The 19,788-nt window shown below is 39.0% G+C and overlaps 8 protein-coding genes across 12 annotated transcripts; 3 read left to right on the top strand and 5 right to left on the bottom strand.

The window, feature by feature from the left end:
- Positions 1–791: 791 nt before the first annotated feature.
- Positions 792–2,808, bottom strand: LOC18012793. Of its 2 annotated transcripts, none has more exons than XM_006394136.2 (7): positions 2,658–2,808; positions 1,683–1,810; positions 1,535–1,597; positions 1,414–1,461; positions 1,239–1,292; positions 1,100–1,160; positions 792–1,007 (listed from the first exon to the last, which is right to left on the bottom strand). In XM_006394136.2, exons 2-7 carry the CDS (start codon positions 1,770–1,772, stop codon positions 961–963), a joined length of 363 nt encoding a protein of 120 aa, XP_006394198.1. In that variant the 5' UTR covers positions 1,773–1,810; positions 2,658–2,808; the 3' UTR covers positions 792–960. The 2 variants fall into 2 exon arrangements, with proteins under 2 accessions (XP_006394198.1, XP_006394196.1); XM_006394134.2 differs by having other exon boundaries at positions 2,605–2,729.
- A 343-nt stretch (positions 2,809–3,151) lies between these two features.
- LOC18012792 (histone H3.2) lies at positions 3,152–3,761 on the bottom strand. Its single transcript, XM_006394132.2, has one exon. It carries the CDS (start codon positions 3,695–3,697, stop codon positions 3,287–3,289), a length of 411 nt encoding a protein of 136 aa, XP_006394194.1. The 5' UTR covers positions 3,698–3,761; the 3' UTR covers positions 3,152–3,286.
- Positions 3,762–4,171: 410 nt separating this feature from the next.
- On the bottom strand, positions 4,172–5,878 carry LOC18013302 (release factor glutamine methyltransferase). Its single transcript, XM_006394131.2, has 3 exons — positions 5,117–5,878; positions 4,546–4,791; positions 4,172–4,468 (listed from the first exon to the last, which is right to left on the bottom strand). Exons 1-3 carry the CDS (start codon positions 5,876–5,878, stop codon positions 4,337–4,339), a joined length of 1,140 nt encoding a protein of 379 aa, XP_006394193.1. The 3' UTR covers positions 4,172–4,336.
- A 194-nt stretch (positions 5,879–6,072) lies between these two features.
- LOC18013256 lies at positions 6,073–7,726 on the top strand. Its single transcript, XM_006394130.2, has 4 exons — positions 6,073–6,342; positions 6,697–6,814; positions 7,123–7,270; positions 7,353–7,726. The coding sequence occupies exons 1-4, from the start codon at positions 6,142–6,144 to the stop codon at positions 7,564–7,566; spliced, it is 681 nt and encodes a 226-aa protein (XP_006394192.1). The 5' UTR covers positions 6,073–6,141; the 3' UTR covers positions 7,567–7,726.
- Positions 7,727–7,790: 64 nt separating this feature from the next.
- Positions 7,791–12,165, bottom strand: LOC18012678 (protein LNK1). Of its 3 annotated transcripts, XM_006394129.2 has the most exons (8): positions 11,968–12,154; positions 11,214–11,340; positions 10,108–10,634; positions 9,677–9,986; positions 8,877–9,488; positions 8,556–8,704; positions 8,307–8,442; positions 7,791–8,213 (listed from the first exon to the last, which is right to left on the bottom strand). In XM_006394129.2, the coding sequence occupies exons 2-8, from the start codon at positions 11,235–11,237 to the stop codon at positions 8,112–8,114; spliced, it is 1,860 nt and encodes a 619-aa protein (XP_006394191.1). In that variant the 5' UTR covers positions 11,238–11,340; positions 11,968–12,154; the 3' UTR covers positions 7,791–8,111. The 3 variants fall into 3 exon arrangements, with proteins under 3 accessions (XP_006394191.1, XP_024006900.1, XP_024006901.1); XM_024151132.1 differs by lacking the exon at positions 11,214–11,340 and having other exon boundaries at positions 11,968–12,165; XM_024151133.1 differs by lacking the exon at positions 11,968–12,154 and having other exon boundaries at positions 10,108–10,630.
- Positions 12,166–12,566: 401 nt separating this feature from the next.
- LOC18012677 lies at positions 12,567–14,060 on the top strand. Its single transcript, XM_006394126.2, has 3 exons — positions 12,567–12,828; positions 13,463–13,619; positions 13,740–14,060. The coding sequence occupies exons 1-3, from the start codon at positions 12,652–12,654 to the stop codon at positions 13,880–13,882; spliced, it is 477 nt and encodes a 158-aa protein (XP_006394188.1). The 5' UTR covers positions 12,567–12,651; the 3' UTR covers positions 13,883–14,060.
- Positions 14,061–15,295: 1,235 nt separating this feature from the next.
- Positions 15,296–17,031, top strand: LOC18012667. The gene is made up of 2 exons (XM_006394125.2): positions 15,296–16,187; positions 16,333–17,031. The coding sequence occupies exons 1-2, from the start codon at positions 15,319–15,321 to the stop codon at positions 16,970–16,972; spliced, it is 1,509 nt and encodes a 502-aa protein (XP_006394187.1). The 5' UTR covers positions 15,296–15,318; the 3' UTR covers positions 16,973–17,031.
- A 65-nt stretch (positions 17,032–17,096) lies between these two features.
- Positions 17,097–19,567, bottom strand: LOC18012644 (serine/arginine-rich splicing factor SC35). Of its 2 annotated transcripts, XR_002897678.1 has the most exons (9): positions 19,393–19,567; positions 19,238–19,316; positions 19,020–19,099; positions 18,870–18,936; positions 18,556–18,678; positions 18,188–18,388; positions 17,844–18,090; positions 17,641–17,760; positions 17,097–17,433 (listed from the first exon to the last, which is right to left on the bottom strand). XR_002897678.1 is itself a non-coding variant. In XM_006394124.2 (8 exons), the coding sequence occupies exons 1-8, from the start codon at positions 19,466–19,468 to the stop codon at positions 17,755–17,757; spliced, it is 879 nt and encodes a 292-aa protein (XP_006394186.1). In that variant the 5' UTR covers positions 19,469–19,567; the 3' UTR covers positions 17,503–17,754. The 2 variants fall into 2 exon arrangements, 1 of the variants encoding a protein (XP_006394186.1); XM_006394124.2 differs by lacking the exon at positions 17,097–17,433 and having other exon boundaries at positions 17,503–17,760.
- Positions 19,568–19,788: the final 221 nt, after the last annotated feature.

Below are 19,788 nucleotides of genomic sequence, written 5' to 3'. Positions count from 1 at the left end.
AATATTCCATGAGTTAGCTCAGCTCAATTCATTTATCAGTATCAATTGAAATTCATATTCTCTAATCGTTTGTTAAATGACGTAGCTCGCAAAATTAAATAATTAATAAGAACAATCCAAAAACATTAATCTATTTGAAACAAACACTTACAGAGTTAAAATATCTAAAAATAAAATATTGGAATTTACAGATCATGCAGTGATCGTCTAAATGGTATTTTTTTTTGTCGTCAACCATCAAAATGGTAGTTTTTTTGGTCGTCAACCATCTAAATGGTAGTTAGATATACTCCATTTTAGAACTTTGAGATGAATTTAGTATAACATTTTCACCCTCGTCAGTCGTCATCTGTGCTGTAACGACATATTATTAAACCAACATCAATGGCAATACTTACAAAGAAATAACAATAAATAAATTAACAATAGTACAAGACAAGGAAAAATAACATAGATAAACTAACGAGTAGATAAAACATTACCATTTTCGTAGGTTGTTAATCATTATCTGAAGGTTTTAAGATTAGATGAGAAAGAAGTCTACAACCATATTTCTCCACATGCCTGGAGAGAAAAAAATTTCTACTACTTGGCCTTCTGACTCCATTGTCATCGCATGTTTAGCAACATTTTATAGTTACGAGTTAAAATAAAATAAACTTCTTTTTTTTTAACACCAACTATGAACATTACCCAATCCGATGAAAGTTTGGCCAATATTTAGGTATTCCAAATGTTTTTCATAAAAATCAGCTAGGTATAACCGGAGATTCCAGACCAAAAGGGTAAACTATAATTTGAACTTGGAGATGCTATGCGATTAAGTTGAGATTTAATGAAAACAACATCTGTTGTTTCAAATGGACATAAAATATCCGATTATAACAGAGTTCTTACACAAGAGTTTCCATATCTCTCCCTCTCTCTCTCTCTCTCTCTCTCTCTCTCCCTCAGATCTCTCTACTCCTCGTTGCCGGAAACTCCTTCGGCCTGAGCAGCTCCTCCATCTGTAAATAATATCAGAGCAAAGAGATGGATCAGTAAGTCGTCTTATAAATTGCTTTGAGATGGAGATGATATATAATATGACAAAATTTACCTTCACCGCCTTCAGATGGAGCACATGGAGACTTCCTGTATCGCGTTTGTTGCTGCGTTGGCTGCAAAAGCGGGACAAGATCTTCAAATCAGATACAGACCACTAGAATAAGCTGGAAACATGGTTCAAGCTCATTTACCTGCAACTTGGGACGAAGAGCTTCGAGGGGTCCCTTTGGCTTCGCAACACCTTGCTGTTAAAGACGACATTAGAGTAAACACCATGAGACTGGGACCATTAGCGACAACTTATATTTGAAAACCCCAAATGAAACAACACACTGTGGAATGGAATCAAAGTTCTAGGACTTTTACCTTTCCAAGAGCCCAATCAGCTGAGTCAAAGTATGCTCGCTCATGATCCTGATATATAACCGCATTTCGGATAAACCGAGTGAAAACCCAAAATCTCATTAAGACCAGATAAGTACCCTACCTTGGAAATGAGAGGTGGTTTCTTTGGCATAAGCCCTCCATACTTCTGCTTTACAACAGCTTCCTACACAAATGCAATTCAAGAGAGAGTTAGATCATGGTATCGTATTAATTACGGTATTTGATCATTATCTAGATTAGATGGGAACCTCCTGCGCTAATGATGGCATTGACTTTTCTGCCTCGTTGTTGAGGTTTCCTTCTACTGGTTGCTCTTTCAAATCATCTACGCTAGACATTTTGACGTCTCAACGCCACCAAAGACCCCAAAACAATGCTGCACTAGTTGTAATACAACATTACTTCACTAAATATACACAATTCATGAACCAATAACGAAAAGCAGACTCGAAGGTTGACCAACAAAGACAAAATATCGAAAAAGGGAAGCTAATTAATCAAATGATAGGCTTCCTATTCGATACTAGTTCCACAATCCTGTGACTAAAGGGACTGTTCTGTAAAGTGTAGTATTGTACTGGTCAAGAGCACTATTGAGCCAACTATGAACTACCTGTAATAATCGAGGCAGCCTAACACAAAATCCTAACTTATAAGGAAAAAACAAGTGTATAGAAATATGCAAAGCCTCCAAGCTTTATCTCAACGACTATATACATATTGGTTTCTTCAATCAAAGCAAACAAGACTTATCGGGTTTTGCGTTTAAGAAGATCTCTATATATGTAAACAATATAGCATCCCGATTTTATAGAGATGTGAATATATATGAACGTAGTAGAAGCTTCAGAGTTTGTATTCTACGACTAATCTAAATCAATTTCCAGATTGAAATCAAAATCAGCCATTTAAGTCAGATCTCCACAATGCAATGTGCATAAACCCAGAAATTCACCTAAACAAAGCCAATACGATCAGATCACAAAAACCTACGGCGAATCAGATACAATCAAACCCGATCAAAATCAGATTCATTTCAGAGATACACCAAATCAAAGCCTAGCGATAAACAATCAGATTCCAGCGTTCCGAAATTGAAAAAAGACATAACGATGTAGAGAATCAGAGAATACAATCGAAGATCATCGAGATAAGAAGAAGATACAAAACCTATGGAGAAGAAAGAGAAGTTCTATTTAAATCAAGGTCGAGAATCGACGCACCAGGAGGAAGAAGAAGACGGATTTGTTGTGGCTCTCGTTGAGGTGTTTCTGTGTTGTTGTCAAAGAGATCTTGAAGCTGATATATAAAGATCTGTGGGAGACAGATAAAAAGAGAGATGATTGGGATAGAGAAACTAAAGAAGAAACGCGGCGAGAAGGTTAAATTGGTAATTATGATAATCAATAGAGTAATAGACGCTAAAACACGTGATTAGATTGATTGACATAAATAAAACCGTTAAATAGAGAGTGATAGAAATGACATAAAAAACGTATTTTTAATGTCTTTTTAAAAATGAATATATTTGTTTTCAAAACTAGATAAATATTTTTTTATGATAGAATGTTACGTATAACTTAATTGATTTAATAACACACGATCGAATCTTATGATGTAAAATCCATTTAGTTTGCTACTGTTTTTTACCAATTAGATTGTGTTAATCAAACTGTAAGAAAGCACTTTCCAGATCACATTTCAGAGATTAATGGAGAAGGAAATATATATATATATAGGATATATGATTATAAGATTCATGAAGGCAATACATCGAACACCATTAACGCAAAACCTAATCGAAAGCGGAAATTAGAAGAAAGATGTACATAGACAAAACGGAAGCAAATCATCAAGCTCTCTCGCCTCTGATCCTCCTGGCAAGCTGGATGTCCTTTGGCATAATGGTAACTCTCTTAGCGTGAATCGCACACAGGTTAGTGTCTTCAAACAGCCCAACGAGATATGCTTCTGCCGCTTCCTGTAGAGCCGCGACGGCGCTGCTCTGGAAACGCAGATCTGTCTTGAAATCCTGAGCGATCTCTCGAACCAATCGCTGGAACGGAAGCTTGCGGATCAGAAGCTCCGTGCTCTTCTGATACTTCCTGATCTCTCTAAGTGCCACTGTTCCGGGACGGAATCTGTGTGGCTTCTTCACTCCTCCGGTCGCTGGAGCCGATTTCCTCGCCGCCTTCGTCGCGAGCTGCTTCCTTGGTGCCTTTCCTCCGGTTGATTTCCTTGCGGTTTGCTTCGTACGAGCCATTTGGTTAGGCGATGAAACTCTCGAAACAAATAGAAGTTGTGTATTTGTGAGGTTAAAGGTTGATGATGGGATTTCTCAGAGACTGGATTGGTTTATATATAACGAAGCGTAGATGAAAAAAACAGAGACGAGAAAGAGAAACGTTTGTTTTGATTTCCTTTAGCGCTCAATTTTTGTTATCTTTCTTTCGATTTTTTCAATTAGGCGCGTGTTTCAAAATTTTATGCTGGCTTGTGGAACCTTAAAATTTTATGCCTACATCGGTCAAAATAAGAAAATGAAAAAGACATTAAGCATCGGTGAGAAAGCCCAACTAATGCAGTTTTGTGAGGCCTGTTAAGTCTGTTTTCAATTTTAGTATTTCACTATCAAAATTCAGAATTTCATGACATTCTTCATTCTGCGAATCCATTCAGCATTCATACAAATGCGGCATACCAGAGATCAAACCAAAGTATGAATGATGCAGATAAGTTAAAAGTAGAGTAGCTAACATTAATTTTTCCGATGACGGTGACTCTTTGAAAATTATAAAAAGCTTCCGTAACAATTATTATCTATCGTTGATACAACGATATAAAGGCAACGTATGGTCAGATATCGGGAAATAGTAGGACCACGACGACTTGTGTTAAACACTCAGAGACGAAAGCCAGACACGAACCGATCGATTCCAGCAAAATCAGACACTATCCTCAGATCAGAGAAAGTGTCCTTGAGATCATTGGTCATGTAATCTACGATCATCTTGCTTTGCTTTTCACCATTAGTCTGCATCATTGTACAAATCAATAGGATTTCATTATTCACATGAAACCCAAACGGAAGGATTTGGAGAAAGAGAGTACCTCGAAAACGAAAAAGCCACCGCGTTTAAGCATCCGCGAAGCACCGTGACAGAGATGGAGAAGACTATCAGTCCCATCGATACCACCATCCAAAGCAAGTTTCGGTTCGTGTCTCCCAACTTCAGCTTGTAGGCCTGGAATGTCACCACTTGGTATATACGGTGGATTACTGACTAGCCCCACAAGTTTTCCTTCAACATCTTTCAATGGCTCGAACCAAGATCCTTCCCTCACCTCAACCATCCCCTGCATACAGCAAAATCTATCCATCATTGTGAGGATAAAACCAAAACTGAAGAATGTTAGGCTTCAAAACCACGATCCTTCCCTTACATCAATCATCTCTTAGATACTATTTCATAAATCAAACTGAAGAATGTTGCAGGAGAAATTCTTCAATCCACATTCTACTGGCTTGACTACCAAATCCTCAATCCATAAACAAAATTTTGATGTTGAAAAGATCACAAATTGGATGAATACGACTGATAGATTTTGTCATCATTACATTTCCCTTTCTCTTAAGTTGAAGAAAACGATTAGGTTTTGTTTTACATGAAAATCTACTGACCTGAAGGCCGTATCTCTGAACATTGTTTCCAGCGACGGCGATCGCCACCGGACTGAGATCTGTGGCTATAACTTTCCCACGGCTTCCCAAGACTTTAGCAACGCCGATCGCAATTGCGCCGCTTCCTGTCCCGAGATCAGCCCAAATACCTTTCTTATACCATTCATCTCTCGTTACCAGCTCCTCCACCATTTCGACGATCAGTTCCGTCTCCGGTCTCGGAATAAGAACACCTTCCTCGACGCACACCACCAGGTCTCTCCAGTGTTCGCATCCGACGACGTACTGAAACGGCCGCCGCTTCTCGATCCTCTGCCGCCATAAATCGTAAAGCTCCTCCAACGACGCTCTCAATTTCACACTCTTCTCGCAATCGTCCCCGATTTCTCTTCTGTGAATCACCGGATCATCGTCTACGATCGAGTCTTCGATCAGCCATTTGAGCTCACGGAGGAGAACGACAGAATCAAGGCTATCTTCAGAATTGGTCGACGAATCCTCTACGGAGGAGGCTAGATCTTTCGCCCAGTCGTGCCATTTCCAAACCTCCGACAAAGGAGTTGCGTGCAACGGCGGTCTAAGGAACAGCGGAGTCTTGGGAGTAAAACTGAGAGAATTTGACGCCGGGGAAGATTTTTTCTCTGCAAACGACGCGCATTGCGGTGGTTCTCTCGTCGGAGAAGATGAGCAAGCGAAGGAGCGAAGAGGTTTAGCGGCAGAGAGCAAAGAGGTAAACCGAGAGCTTGGAAAGATTCTTATCATTTCAAGGTTTTTGCCGCACTAGCAGACCAAAGCGGTTAATAAGTATTTCCGACTAAACCGGAAAATTCGGCATACAATTGTATTTGTATGTACAGTAGTATATCAGAGACTCGATTCTCTTTCCGGTTTAGGTTAAGCCGTATTTGAAGCGAGGATTGAAATGCGATTTGCAGGGACTCTAGGGGGCTAAAGGATAATTAACAAAGTCCTTCTTACTATCGTTTTGCGGCTCTTTGAGAAGACAGATCTTTGGAGCATCAAACATGAGCTTAACGCTGCTTCAAGGTTATTCTTCTGCAGAAGAAGAAGATGCAGAGGAGAGAACTATTGGGGATTACGAGAACTCCGAGGAAGATGAAGATCATGTCGTTGAGAGATATGGATCTTCTTCTGTGTTCGATTTCTCTGCATCCCACTCTGCTAAAGACTCCGGCCTTCCTTCAGCTAACGACGTTTTCTCTCAGGTCATCATCATTCTCTTCGACTTTCTATTTCTAGAATTCATCTAATTTTCGTTTTCGTTGAGGAGATTCGTGGTGAAATTGAATGATATTATATGATAGATGATGTAAAGTTACTTGGATCCGTAAGTTTCCTGTGATTGTAATTTAGGTCTTTTTTTCCGGGAGAAACGAAAAAATCTTAAATTTTCGATTATAGGGAGCTCGGGACTAAGTGATTTCTGGGTCTAAAAACATTAGAGAGTTGTTCAGATAGTGAAACCTGTTAGGTTTCGTTGGCCTTGCAAGTCTATGAACTTTTTTGGTTACTTGAGAAGCTTACAGTAAATGATGTTTTTCTTCTATGGAATATTGCAGATTTCTGGGCCACCGGAGTTTCTGAACAACCGTACGGAAGCGGATGAAGAAGCTTCAGCTAGAGATGCAGAGCATGCACAGCGTGTTAACCGCAAAAAGAAGAAAGTTAAACCAAAAGGTAATCCACCTTGTTTGCATCTTTGTAGCATTTTTATTATTTCGAATTTGAAAAGGTTCATCTTTTGATGATGCTGAATTGTGTATCAACAAAAGTTGTGCAGCCAATGCCAAATTCACATCCTGAGGTTTAGGTTCACAGTATTATGGATCAGTAACTCGAAAAATAGATGTAAATTGTTAATTTTGCTTGTGAGGCCTGTTTTGTAATCTCTGTCTATTGTGGTTTTTGCGGTTCTGTTTAAGGAGCTGTTGTTAGATAGGCGTTGCTATATCTCAATCCAAATCTGAGGCATATTGGCCTTGTAGGTGTTGTTTTGGAAGCAAAACCTCAACTAGTAGGAGTCCATGAGAGAGTAAGAAGCGATATTGATGCACCACCATCTTCAGAGCGTGATGAAAAGCGGATATCTACTGCAACCAATCCAAACGCAGAAGAAGCTGCAGATCTCTTGAGGTATGAATGACTCTTTATCTTTTCTTCATTCTTTGGTAAAACCTGAATCGCACAATCTGAGCTGTTTGTTTGATAAATTTAGGATGTGTCTGCAATGCGGCGTACCAAAAACATATACAAGCGCGAGAGGAATGGTATGCCCGGTCTGTGGTGACCGGCCATTACCGGACTCGGACGCGAAGAAGAAAGGCTCTACGATCAAAGATAAAGAGAAGAGCAAACGAATGAGAGGACAATCCTCTCACGCTTCTTGGAAAAGTGAAACCGAGATGCAGCTTAGGCAACATTTCGATTAAGAGTGTTTTAAATCTTCTTTTCTCCTTTTACTAAGTTTGTGACACAGTTTGATCTTCATCCACATCTACTGGAATTTGTAGTGCTACAAAACTCCGAGTCAAAAGTTGGAAGTTTCAGAAGCACAAAATCATTATTGGAAATCATAATCCTTGTTTATTAGTAATTGATTAATAAACAGGTGAAGCAAATTCGCAACATAATTATTTGTAGCACGCCAAAAACCAAAAAAAAACTAACATCTTTATTTACAGTGGCAACGTAACTCTACTTCCTTTTTCCTCTACTTAAGTTGAACATATTACAAAGGCAAAGAACATGTCTCAAGACCCGGTTCGAGCAACCAAGCGTACAATTACATTCGAACCAAAATATAAACCAGAAAGTTTTTCCAACTGTGTTACAAAATCCATGATGCTAGTGAAAGAAACAGTCAGGACTTCGGTAACTAAGTGAGCAATTTTGGTGAGCCAAAATCAAGATTAGTGTTAACAACCATATCTCGAAAGCTTCAGCACTGAAAGAGCCCCTTTTTTTGTTGAAATTATTATTTGTTGTCACTTGCTACAAGTTCTGTTTCGGTTCTAAGTTCTGGAGTTTCCTCTTGCTTCTCTATCCTCAGGCTCGGACTACTATTGGGCTGAGGAATCTGTGGAGATAATGATGATTACAATGAGGCACTGTGTGACACAGTTTGCAAGTTTGAATGGCTGTGTGAGAATTAAGGGTTTGTTTAACTTACCATTGGATGAGATTTATATGAGAGAACATCGTTATCTGATGAAAGAGATGGGTCTGAGGGCCTGTGAAATAGCAAATGAGCTATGGATCGGTCGATCGGGTTTGTATCAGTTTCCATATCCATGAATCCAACGTACCTGGATGAGACCAAATACAGATATCAAAGATAGAATATACACGAATTGAAAGATGAGTTGGCAACAAGATATAAAGGATGAAGACATTGGAGAAGTATGCAGTTGGTGCTTACTTGTCTGTTTCACAAGTCTTGAGATGCGAGCCTGCACCTTTCTCCTGTCTAGTTCCACCATCTGGATGTATACAATTATGTCTCTGCTCTGCACTTTTTGCCAATCGGTATAAGCTGTCTCTTATGCACAGCTTTGTCCTCACATCCAACTGAAGCAAGCAAAGTGCACATCAACCAAGTAAACAAATGTACACGTAAAATTTACTAAGATACACACACTTTGATACCAATCACAAAGCAAGAGCAAACTTTTACCGATCACCTTCAGAGTTCACTGGAAATCTTTTCCTTAACCATCCATTATTTATTGATAACTCGTACCTGTTCTATGACCTGCTGAAGCTGGCGAAAACTTGTTGCTTCCAGTGAAATGTCATCTACAACAGAGCTAACACAAGAACTTTCCTGCGTGTTTGATGTTTCCAATTCACCTGCAGCTTTTCTGTGGTCATTCTCAATTCCGATCTTCTGGATAGGAGCAGCATCAGGATACACCATTGGGTTTGTCTTACTACTCTTCCTGGTACTTGCAGCAAAAGAAGGAGGCATATTTTTCCCGGGCTGCAAGTTAATTGTTTTTTCGAAGCCCTTCCTACACCGATCATCAACAGTTGGACCTTGTAAGCTCTCGACAGATTGTGCCTGATTTGATGTGAATGACTCATTTGAAGCAGAAGAAGGATTGGATTTGTTCTCAGATTTGATACCAGATTTAATTTCACTTGCTGATACTTGATCTGAAGGCTGCTCACAGTTGAAATGTGAGTATGGAACACCTGGCTGTTGGAATGCGGAAGGAGTGTAATACTGGTTTGTGTCCATTATTTCCCCGGAAATCCCACTATGTTGTAACGTAAAACTGTTATCCGAGTACCCATCACTTTTGCCATCCAGATGATGAAGATGACCAGTCTGCTTCTTTTCAAAATTAGCCTGCAAACCAAAAAAAAGTTCACAGTTATGAAATAGCTGGAACACTACCAAAACTTCAGCATTATTTTAATAGAATATGCCATACATGCAGTAACTAGCCAAAGTCATCATACAAGGCAACATCCCATGTAATGTGGTGGCATGAGCTTTGGAGGCCGCAAACATTGTGAAATAAATAAGTGACTAACCTCTTCATGGAGCATCAATATATCCTTGTTTTGTGTACTTGTATCAGATACATTTTCTGATGATTTTCCTTGCGCTGGACCGGTCACAACGGTATATCCATATTCATCTTCAACAGCATGGTTGGTCTCACTGTTGTTCAAAAAGTCTTCAACCTGCATCATAGGGGTTCTTTGCTTTTCCAACATTATCTCTGGTTTTATCTCATCGGTCATCACAGCTTCTGTATCCTCATTTGGCTGAGCAGAAGAGAACCAACACAAGTCATCTTCATTGTCAAGACTATCCAAGCCGAAAGTTGAATCACAACTCCTGTAGCGTCCAAAAAAAAAAACAAATGTAAGCTCAGTACAGTGTTATCGTGTTTGTCCTGTAAGCGATGAAGCCCCCAATGTGTTAAGAAAGTTTCTCAGAATGAATATCTAAAGGTTACCTAAGCATATTGTCCACATCCTCAAAATTTCCTATGTCACCCCAGCCATAGAAGAGATCATTGCTTTCTTTATCTCCATTATTCAAAAAACTGAGATTATTTTGAGCATCAGGAATGTTGTTGAGGGGATAATTATATGCGCCATCATGTGTTGCAGCGGAACTGTCACACAACATGGGTTCCGCAGAGCAGAAATTCTCAACCACCTCGACGTGTCCACCGTTGTAACCATGATCTGAAATGTTTGTATCCTCCAATGTCATATCCTGAACATCATTGCCTGATCCCGCATCACGAGAAACCGGAGAGCCACCACTATTTTTCTCAGGCCATGGATTTCTTCCTAACATATCGCCCTCCCTCTTGATAAAAGAATTACTCTTTAGATGGTTTATTTCATTACTCAAATCTTCATGTCTTTGTTTCTTCCTGCTACTAACTAGAACGGGACCTCCATCCTCATATGCTGAGTCTGGCACTATACCATCATCGTCCCCATGATATTCATCCGAAATATTACCGTCTAGCTGAACAAAGTAGGAAAAAAACTTCAGCTACCAATTAAAATTCTACGATAGCCACAGAACACATCCAAGTGGTACCGATAAGAAGAAGTATAATATGAAATGGCTGACTTTTCCTTTTACAATTTTAAAAGATTTGAACCCACTAGCAGTGAGAAATTCCCAACAATTATTTCCATGAGAAGAGACAAGAAGACTAGAAGAGCAACAACGAAAGCTCATAGTCAAGATCATAATCTCATTCACGTCATTCAGAGCATCCACCAATAGTCATCATTTTCATGAATCTTGGAAAAATGCATGTAACCCCGACCAGAGTTTTTATCGATGACTTTAATGAGAATAGCAACATGGCAGCAGAGCCAAAAGAAACATACAAACCACATCACCAAACTGAAAAATGAATTAGACAATAGAGCCTTGAGTAGAGACTTTCAAAGCTAATATGTGAGTACACAAAGAGCCTTGAGTCTAGAATATGCTATGCTAATTGGGACATTCTACCCATATGAATGCCCTACTCCAACGTATGATAGGTTTCCAGGAAAAATTATGCAATTAAACGATTGTGACTCAACTCACCTCATCTATGCACAACTCCGACATTCCTCCCAACTTCAAGACTCTTTAATCACCACTAAAATCATGCACATTATCCCGATATGTCATCTCTATTGCAAAACATGCAATTCCAACAACTAGTTCGGTTCTGGATAAGAAACATAAGATATTAAGCAGCTGGAGAAGGTTCCAATAATAAATATATGGAGCCCAGCATATGGGAAACTTCGATATGTTTTATTCAGAATCAAAACCCATGAAATCAGAAAAGAGTCTAATCCAAACCCCTAAAATCCACACATCATTTCCTAATATTCAAGATTCCAAAAGGTAGACTCAAGTTCTACAGCCAAAAAGTCAAATCTCATAGCAAGCCTATTTAAGAGAAAATTTTCATTCCCACTTGCCTACTCAACCAGATTTCCATTCCACTCCTAATAATGGTTTATCTCACAGGCCACAGCAAAAGAAAAAAGTAGTGAAATAGAGCTCATCCATCTTGTGCTAGTATATTTCTAGCAAGATCGAGTTAACCAATAATTAATATTTTAGTTGAAAGACCTTTTCTCATTACAATCGAAAGCCGTGAGTGTACTAAAACACCCATTTCAATGAGAATTAACCACTAAATGCAAAAACCTAAAAAAGAAAAAACAAATCTGAGAAATTCTCAGCTGCTGCTGCTGCTATTCAATCACTGAGCATAAGAACAAATTAAATCCAATCGAAATGTAAGAACAATCAAACCCCAAGAGACTCAACCAAATATACTCACCTGCCAGGCAGATACTTCCACTAGCAACTCCAGAAATCTTCACCGATCAAATAAAATCAATCAAAACAAAAACAGCAGATTCCTAGCGATTGTATCGATTCATCGAAGCTAGATCGGAAGAAAAACTTTGTAGGACTTTCTAGAGATGTTCGGCAGAAGACGATGAAGGCTTCCTAATTTTTGTTTTTTTTTTTTTTTAAATTAAAATTATTGTTTTTGTTTCGGGAGAATCAAAAGACAAGTGACCATGATGTCGACACGTGGCAACTCAATCAAAAGGTTTAACGGGCTGGCTTTCATATCAGAATTCGTGGACGAGAGAGCAGTGTGAGATCCTATCACTTCCAATGATATTACTGGTACACGTCATTGGTATGTTCTCGAAACTGGACTCGTGTTTTTTTCTTATTGTCGGTAATGATGACATCAGCTTTAGTTTACTGTTCTTAACCAAACTTTTCAGTTTTACATAAACTTTCCCCATACGGTAAGAAGTAAAAAGTACAAAATAAGGAGGGAAAAACATTGACGACAAAAAAAAAAAAGGAGGAAAAAAAAAAACTAAAGAAGCTGTAAGTTAATATGGGCCGACGTTCTGTAAGCAAACGAAAGCCCAAAGAATCTTTTGATTGTATTTGTGATTGACTCTCCGGGTGGAGAAAAGGAGATCCTTTGATCTTTCCGATGGAGGAGCAGATCGGAGGGAGCGAGGATAGATGGAAGGGATCATTAGAGAACATAACGGAGATGGCATCGAATCTCGATTCTCTTCAGAAGCTTCTTCTCAAGAAAGCTGTCTTCGTAGAAGAAGATACTTTCGCTAGAGCCTCCCTCGTCTCCGAACAAGCTCGAACAATCAAGGTCCGTTAAAGCCATTTTTCCGATGATCCATTTGGAGTTTATCGAGGTTGATTGGCTGCAATTTTTCTTTCTTTTCGTGGATTTTGATGATTGCCTCAGTGATCTATGGATTTGATAATTCGATTTGGGTTGCCTCTGTGATTTGGGGAACTTGATTGTTCGATCTAGTTGATCTTCTGAGATATCTCATTTTGGTTAGGTTGATTATTACTCTATCTCAGTGTAGTATAGTTTGAATTTGGAATAGCATAAGATGGTGAATTTCGAAACTCATAGTGATATTGTGTTGTCTGGGTAAAACAGAAGCTCGGAGATTAGAATCTTGGTTGGTGCCTTGATCTCCTGATCACTAGTAACTTTTTGGATTAGTGATTACCACATTGTTTTTTTTAATGATTATTGCTTTTTTGGGATTGCAAATTGCGCTTGTTAGTTCGAGTTTGTCGTTTATTGATGGTGCAAATCATCGCCAAATCCTGAAAGGCTGTACCTTGAGGTTCCATCATGAAGTGTCCAAGTGCAATAATGGTTGTTTCTGTATTAAACCATAATTTTTTTCATGATGTAACCAAACTGACTGTTATACTGTTTAAGATAAGTGATAGTTTCAAATTTACTATCTTCAATGTTTTAGGTTCTTGAGCAAAGGGTACAAACACTAGAAAGAGAACTAGATGCTGCCATCACAGCTGCTGCTCATGCTCGGTCTGAGAAACGCCAAGCTGAGTCCTCTCAAAAAGCTGCTGAATCACGTGCCCAAGAGGTCACAAAAGAGCTCGAAAACACCACAAGTGCGTACTTTAAACTCAGTTACAAATTATTATCAATGCGCTTCCTTGGTCGATGCACGAGCTCCGATTTCATATTCTTCGGTTTGAGTAAACGAGATTGTTTGCTACTATTGTTTTCAGAGGTTTTCAAGCTGCATATGGAAGAGCTCCGAGGGATGCAAGAACAGATATCCAAACGCGATAACGAGATTAAGCTCTTGGAAGCTATAATCCAAACGCTAGGTGGAAAAGAGCGGTTGGGAAAAAGCGGTGTAAATGAATAATGATGCGTGTATTTGTCACTTGTAAAGGTTGTAACCTGAGTCTTTGGAAGACTGTTCTTGTATCATATACATACAGTATCTCCTCTCAATAGATACAATCACATTACCTATTTGGTACGTTGTTGCCTGGGTCTATCAAGAAATAAACTTTACATGGGCTTGGGCCTATGATAAGCCTGATGCTTTCGATATATGGCCTTAGATAACACACGTCTGTGCTTTCACACACGTGTGCCAATAGTGCTACGGTGCCAGATTCAGAAACTCGCATCTCCAGCCGTGTGGAGCAAGAAACTGCATTAATTTGACAGCTGATGAATCGATTTCTTATCTAATTTCCCTAAAAAGAGAAAAAAAAAAAAAAAAGAAAAAAAAAGAGGAATTAGAAGCAGTGATGGATGGCTTTAGCGTGTGGGTGTCTCTTTAGATTATCTAATTTTTTGGTAGAAACTTGTGTTAGATTATCTAATTTTCTAGACACTCATGTAGATTATCTATTTCAGTTTTTTTTTTTAACTAAATTTAGTAAAGAGAAAATACCAATGAAAAAAGGTTTCAGGACTTTTGCTCGTGTTTGTGATGTGACTATATAGTGGTCGCTTTCTTTTCTTATTTCAATGGCTCAATATAGCAAGGTATGAGAAAAGGCAAGAAAATTGGGATTGTAACTAAAATTAGTAAAAATTACCATCATGTAGCGATGAGGGTGAACCAAGGGAATACGTAAAGTGAATTAATGCAAAAGCCATTGTTGTTTACTTCACGCTGCGGAAGTGGCTAATAGAATCTATGGCTAATTATTTTCTTCATAAATTTGGAAGAAAGAAAGAACAAAAACCCTTTTTGATTATGACAGATAATTTGAATTTCATTTTCTTCAGGTTACTAGTCAACTCCTGTCATGCATATCGCACAGTAACAATCTTATCATAATTGGAAGAAATTTAAAAACTCAATCGAAATTCCGATATACAAATAATATTTTCGTTATCATGAAACATATAATATTAGTTTCATTAGCAATTAACAAAGAAAAAACGATATTAGCATTCAATTTATGGTAATTACTAAAAACTTATTACTCTCTGCCAAGAATAGAATAGTGCTTACCGTTGATTTGAAAAAGAAAAATTCGTGAAGTGATAGTTTTGATAATTCTCACGACGAGTATATCCAAAAAGTCTCCCATAGATGAAATATTCCTTCATAGCAAAAAAAGAAAAAAAAAAATAGATGAAATATTCCTACGAAATGCCATAGTTTATTATTCCACTTTTAGCAAATTTTAAAACTTTTCACTTCAGTTTTCTTTTTGCAAAATCCTACACATGAATCAATATGTTCATGACCACTATACAATGCATTATATATATATGTTTCTGTGTGTGTACATATGCAAGCAAGACACAAAACACAACAACATATTAAAAAAAAAGATGTCCGAGAAGTTCCCTGATGTATTCACTTGGATACAACACATTCCACAAATCAACAAATGGCACACAACTTCTCTTTCCTTTTGCATTTGTCCCTCAGCTTCTGATTTCCCAAATTCAACCATAAATCTCCTAGCACAAAGAAACCCGAACCCTACAATCCCCACTTTCTCCATCATCGTCCAGTCCAATAATCATCCTCCATTGTATCTTTGGACCTCTAAACAACAACTCAACATCAACCCAAACACACCAAACCCTTTTGATGAACAAACAATCATCTCCCTCCTCTTCAGTTTCGTTGAATCTATCTTAACATATACCTCTAACAGTTGCAATTATTCAACCATCAAAATACCTAAACCCGATTCAGAGATGATCAACGGTCTTAAAGAGATATTCAACACCGTGATCCTCACTCTCTCGTTCGTAGTTTGCGTCTACGAAGCTCCTTTGTATCTCCGTGAAAACTGCCTCAATACCCTCAAGAACCATCTGGTTACTTCTCGTGCAAGGCAAGCGACGATAACTCTGATGAAACTTCTAGGGTCTAACCTGGAAGAACAGTGGATGAGATCGGTGAATCTAGCGATCACGAATTGGATGGTTGAGCATCGTCGTTGTCGGTCCCCCAAGACAACAACAACTACTCTGTTCTCTTACTCTGTTTCGGCGTATGGATTGTGGAAAGTGCAACTGTATTGTCCGATTGAAGCCATGGAAGTGGAGAGATCGAGCAACCCAATGGCTGATTCGAGATTGTTGTTCTCTCTCAAGTTTAATCAGCTCGAAGGTGTTATGCAGTTCAACCACAGAGTTGTAGTCAGAGACAAGTGGATCGATGTGATTGTGAAGATAGACAACATCAGGTACATACAAGATCAATAACAGCAAGCAATTTTTATTACAGTAAAGCCGTTTACAAAAAAAATAATAAAAAAAAAAATTAAGATAAAGACATATCAATGATTATAAAATTAAATTGGTTAATCTCAAATACTGTATGATGTACAGATACGATGTAATAAAGCTTGTAAACGAGAGACTGATGTCGAGAAAAGGAGCAGGAGAACACGAGAAGCATTTCCCATCAAGAATCTCTCTGCAACTGACACCAACTCTCCAAACCGACTTCATAAGCGTCTCGGTTAGCAAATCATCAAACAACCCGGGACGAGAGTTCGAAGTCGAGAGATCCATAGAAGGCTCGTTCGACCCACCAAACTCGCTAGGCCTAAGAGTAGCCGGACGGGAAGCCTCGACGATGACAATGACCCCGTGGAAATTCGAGCAGTCTGTGCTTGGCTACACGGCCAATCTAAACTGGATTTTGTACGATAGCAGCGTTGGAGGCAGAGAGGTTTTCTCGACCAAGCCATCCCGGTTTTCGATAATGAGTCCAAGGTCTTGGTTCAAAGATAGGTACGCAAGGGCATATCGGTCATTTACTAGGAGAGGAGGAGTGATATTTGCAGGGGACGAGTATGGAGAGAGTGTTGTGTGGAAGATTGGGAAAGGAGCAATGGGGAAAAGAATGGAGTGGGAGATTAAAGGTTCTATTTGGTTGACTTATTGGCCAAATAAGTATAAGACTTTCTACCACGAGACTCGAAGATTGGAGTTTACACAGCTTCTTCATCTCACCATTGCTTAACCAGTTTTTTACACGTTTGTATAAGTAAAAATAGAGATTTTTTTTTTTCCTTCAAAACTTTTGATGAAGAAAGAATCTTAAAACAGAAGAGATAGAGATAAAGTGAAAATTAATTAAACGTGGATAAAAAACGAGGAAATTGATTACGATCCTCCCAAAATTGGATTCAAAACTGAGGGCAATCAACTAACGACACCAAACCCTTCTTAGTTTTGAAAACAAGTTAGAGACAAAGATGCTAACTATTTTATGCTTAAGGGGAGATTCAGCAGATTGCTGCGATCGGCATCTATCATCGAGCATGACATCTATCATCGATCATGACATCAATCATCTACGGTTTCATAAACAGCATCATCCATCATCGACATCATATCTACGGATTCTTAAAACAGCATCAACAGCTACAATCTCAACATGGTTGTGCCATCTTCCCAACTCAATTCTTTTCTCGAACCAGACTAGAAAAATCCAAGACAAGCCATAGAATGAGGTTAGCATCCTATGAATTTCAAACCGTAATACACTAATAAAACAAAGAAGATTCAACCAGACAAAGGTCTATTAAAGCTATAACACTTCAAACGTAACAATCCTTGCAGATAGACAACCAAACTGGAAAGATCATCGCTGGAAACAAACATACAGTAGTAGTTTAGGGCACCTACGGAAAAGCAAGCAATACTACAGAGGATAGAAGTTCCCATATGCTTGAAGATGAAACATCATTAATACAAGCGAACATGTTTTTCATACACCATGTCTCCTTCACAAGTATCCGATCATTCCTGCAAGAGATGTAACCAAACACAATTCAGACATCAACTTCCATTGGTTGATTTATATATAAAGCCATGTATATTTAGCCCACCTCAACATCAGGAGATTGACTACGAGCTTTGTCCCGAGGAGAACGGCTATCAGGAGATGGGGACCTGTCATTACTCTTCCTCTCAGGAGACAACTCCTTAGAAGGAGAGGCCTTTTGCAGGGAGGGACTTCTTGGGCTACGGCTGCGGCGAGCAGGAGACAGAGACCTCTCTTTGCTTCGCCTTTCAGGAGAGGCTTTTAATGGGGAAGCACTTCTAGGGCTGAGGCTGCGGCGAGCAGGAGATGCACTGCATGTCAAAAAGTTGGAATCAGGATCATTTTTACATAATGCTGAGAGCAACAACATGAAAAAAAAAAAAAAAGAAGATTCAAAATGGAAGAGACCTCAAAGAGCGACTGCGACTGCGGCTATCATCATCATAACGACCTCTGACTCTGCGTTTGTCATCTGGGCTGGCACTACGAGACCTACTGCGGCGACGATGATCTCTATCCTTCTCCTGATGCCTTTCACGCCTTTCATAGCTTCTACTTCTGCTTCTGCTCCTCTTCCGGTAGTCTCTTTCTCTGTAATCATCTCGGGACCTAAAATTTATGTCACTCGGTCAATATATTTCATTCTTGGGTTGGGATGAAATTCTTTGATGAATCAAGTAACAAAAGCGAATCGTGTAATAGTATAGTACAACCACTAACTCTCTACGATTCACCTCACCATTGTTAAAAGAAAACAGATTAGAAAAGGAACTCACCTCCTACGGGGACTGCGGCTTCTCCTAGGACTACGGCGTCTATACGGACTACCGCTCCTTCGAGGACTACGGCTTCTTGACCTTCGTGACTTTGGAGGCGGTTCCACAACTCTTCCTTTGGAACTGAAACGACATTTACAAACTAATTAAAATATAATTACAGAAGCACCTTTCCTCCTTAAGGGGAAGCATTCATATGAATCTTGAAATGTGTTTAATAGACCAAAAAACAATGAAAGGTGAATACACCGAAATCAAATGGCAAATAAGATAAGAAACTCTAACAATCAATACAGCGGAAAAAAAAAACTTACATCTTTTCAGCATTTGGACCATATTTTGCAAACTGAACAGTAATTTCTCTGCCATCAACAACTCTTCCTGAAATGAAGACATAGACTTCATGTTTAATACAGGCACCAAGTGCATAAACTGATATCACAGACAGACCAAGAATAATTTACCATCAAGCCTTTCAACTGCTTTGTGAGCTTCATCTTTGTACTTATAGCGAACAAATGCAAAACCACGCGAATCACCAGTCCTACAATGACAGAGCAATACGCATCCAATAAACTGGTTAAATAACACGAACAAAAAAAGAAATCCTAATTCTCACTAGGACTCAAAGAGACCTAGAGACTAGAGCAAATTGCAGATGAGGGATAAGACGAAATAGGACCTTCGATCTCGGGGGATAAAGACATCCACGACCTTTCCGTACTTTGCGAATAGTGGATACAGATCATCTGCAGTCGTACCTACACACAGAACAAAACCCTAAATCTCTCAGAACGTTGATAAAATTACAAAGAGGTTGAGAGAGAGAGAGATTACGGAATGTGATGTTGAGGACGAGAAGAGAGTAGGTGTCGCTGATATCCGGCGGACCTGACCTTCCGAAGTGCGACATGGTTTTCCCGCCGGCGGAGAAAGTGTGAGGGTGAGAGAGAGAGACAGAGAAGGGAAGTGAAATTAGGTTTATGAAACGGCCTATGGCTGTGAAACAATGGAAGCTGCAAGATACGGGTTACATTCATTTGGCCCTATTATTTTATTGTTAATTACAGTTATAACCTTCAAATAGGAATACCGCAGAACGACAAACATATAAAAAAAAAAAAAAGAACTACAATCCAACCGGATCATACCGACTTTGGTTCGTACCGAATTTCCAACGATTAGTATAAAACAACGTCACCTGAGACGCGGTTTTGCAATCTCAGACAGTTT

This window comes from Eutrema salsugineum, unplaced genomic scaffold (genome assembly GCF_000478725.1).
Source record: "Eutrema salsugineum unplaced genomic scaffold, Eutsalg1_0 scaffold_6, whole genome shotgun sequence".
Classification (NCBI taxonomy): domain Eukaryota; kingdom Viridiplantae; phylum Streptophyta; class Magnoliopsida; order Brassicales; family Brassicaceae; genus Eutrema; species Eutrema salsugineum.
Note: the sequence above shows the minus strand (reverse complement) of the source record. Positions and strands in the feature narration are given on the sequence as shown.

Coding starts and splice junctions, on each gene's coding strand:
- LOC18012793 (XM_006394136.2), bottom strand. CDS start 1,772: ATGTCTAGCGTAGATGATTTGAAAGAGCAACCAGTAGAAGGAAACCTC. Junction 1,293..1,413: donor CTGATTGGGCTCTTGGAAAG/GTAAAAGTCCTA, acceptor CGTCTTTAACAG/CAAGGTGTTGCGAAGCCAAA. Junction 1,008..1,099: donor TCCATCTGAAGGCGGTGAAG/GTAAATTTTGTC, acceptor TATTATTTACAG/ATGGAGGAGCTGCTCAGGCC.
- LOC18012792 (XM_006394132.2), bottom strand. CDS start 3,697: ATGGCTCGTACGAAGCAAACCGCAAGGAAATCAACCGGAGGAAAGGCA.
- LOC18013302 (XM_006394131.2), bottom strand. CDS start 5,878: ATGATAAGAATCTTTCCAAGCTCTCGGTTTACCTCTTTGCTCTCTGCC. Junction 4,792..5,116: donor TTCAGAGATACGGCCTTCAG/GTCAGTAGATTT, acceptor TGCTGTATGCAG/GGGATGGTTGAGGTGAGGGA. Junction 4,469..4,545: donor GTGGCTTTTTCGTTTTCGAG/GTACTCTCTTTC, acceptor ACAATGATGCAG/ACTAATGGTGAAAAGCAAAG.
- LOC18013256 (XM_006394130.2), top strand. CDS start 6,142: ATGAGCTTAACGCTGCTTCAAGGTTATTCTTCTGCAGAAGAAGAAGAT. Junction 6,343..6,696: donor CTAACGACGTTTTCTCTCAG/GTCATCATCATT, acceptor GGAATATTGCAG/ATTTCTGGGCCACCGGAGTT. Junction 7,271..7,352: donor GAAGCTGCAGATCTCTTGAG/GTATGAATGACT, acceptor TGATAAATTTAG/GATGTGTCTGCAATGCGGCG.
- LOC18012678 (XM_006394129.2), bottom strand. CDS start 11,237: ATGTCGGAGTTGTGCATAGATGAG. Junction 10,635..11,213: donor CGGAGTTGTGCATAGATGAG/GTGAGTTGAGTC, acceptor TACTTTGTTCAG/CTAGACGGTAATATTTCGGA. Junction 8,705..8,876: donor TTCAGCAGGTCATAGAACAG/GTACGAGTTATC, acceptor TGCTTGCTTCAG/TTGGATGTGAGGACAAAGCT.
- LOC18012677 (XM_006394126.2), top strand. CDS start 12,652: ATGGAGGAGCAGATCGGAGGGAGCGAGGATAGATGGAAGGGATCATTA. Junction 12,829..13,462: donor AACAAGCTCGAACAATCAAG/GTCCGTTAAAGC, acceptor TCAATGTTTTAG/GTTCTTGAGCAAAGGGTACA. Junction 13,620..13,739: donor AGAGCTCGAAAACACCACAA/GTGCGTACTTTA, acceptor TATTGTTTTCAG/AGGTTTTCAAGCTGCATATG.
- LOC18012667 (XM_006394125.2), top strand. CDS start 15,319: ATGTCCGAGAAGTTCCCTGATGTATTCACTTGGATACAACACATTCCA. Junction 16,188..16,332: donor GTGAAGATAGACAACATCAG/GTACATACAAGA, acceptor TATGATGTACAG/ATACGATGTAATAAAGCTTG.
- LOC18012644 (XM_006394124.2), bottom strand. CDS start 19,468: ATGTCGCACTTCGGAAGGTCAGGTCCGCCGGATATCAGCGACACCTAC. Junction 19,100..19,237: donor TTTATCCCCCGAGATCGAAG/GTCCTATTTCGT, acceptor CTGTCATTGTAG/GACTGGTGATTCGCGTGGTT. Junction 18,679..18,869: donor GGTCCAAATGCTGAAAAGAT/GTAAGTTTTTTT, acceptor ATGTCGTTTCAG/TTCCAAAGGAAGAGTTGTGG.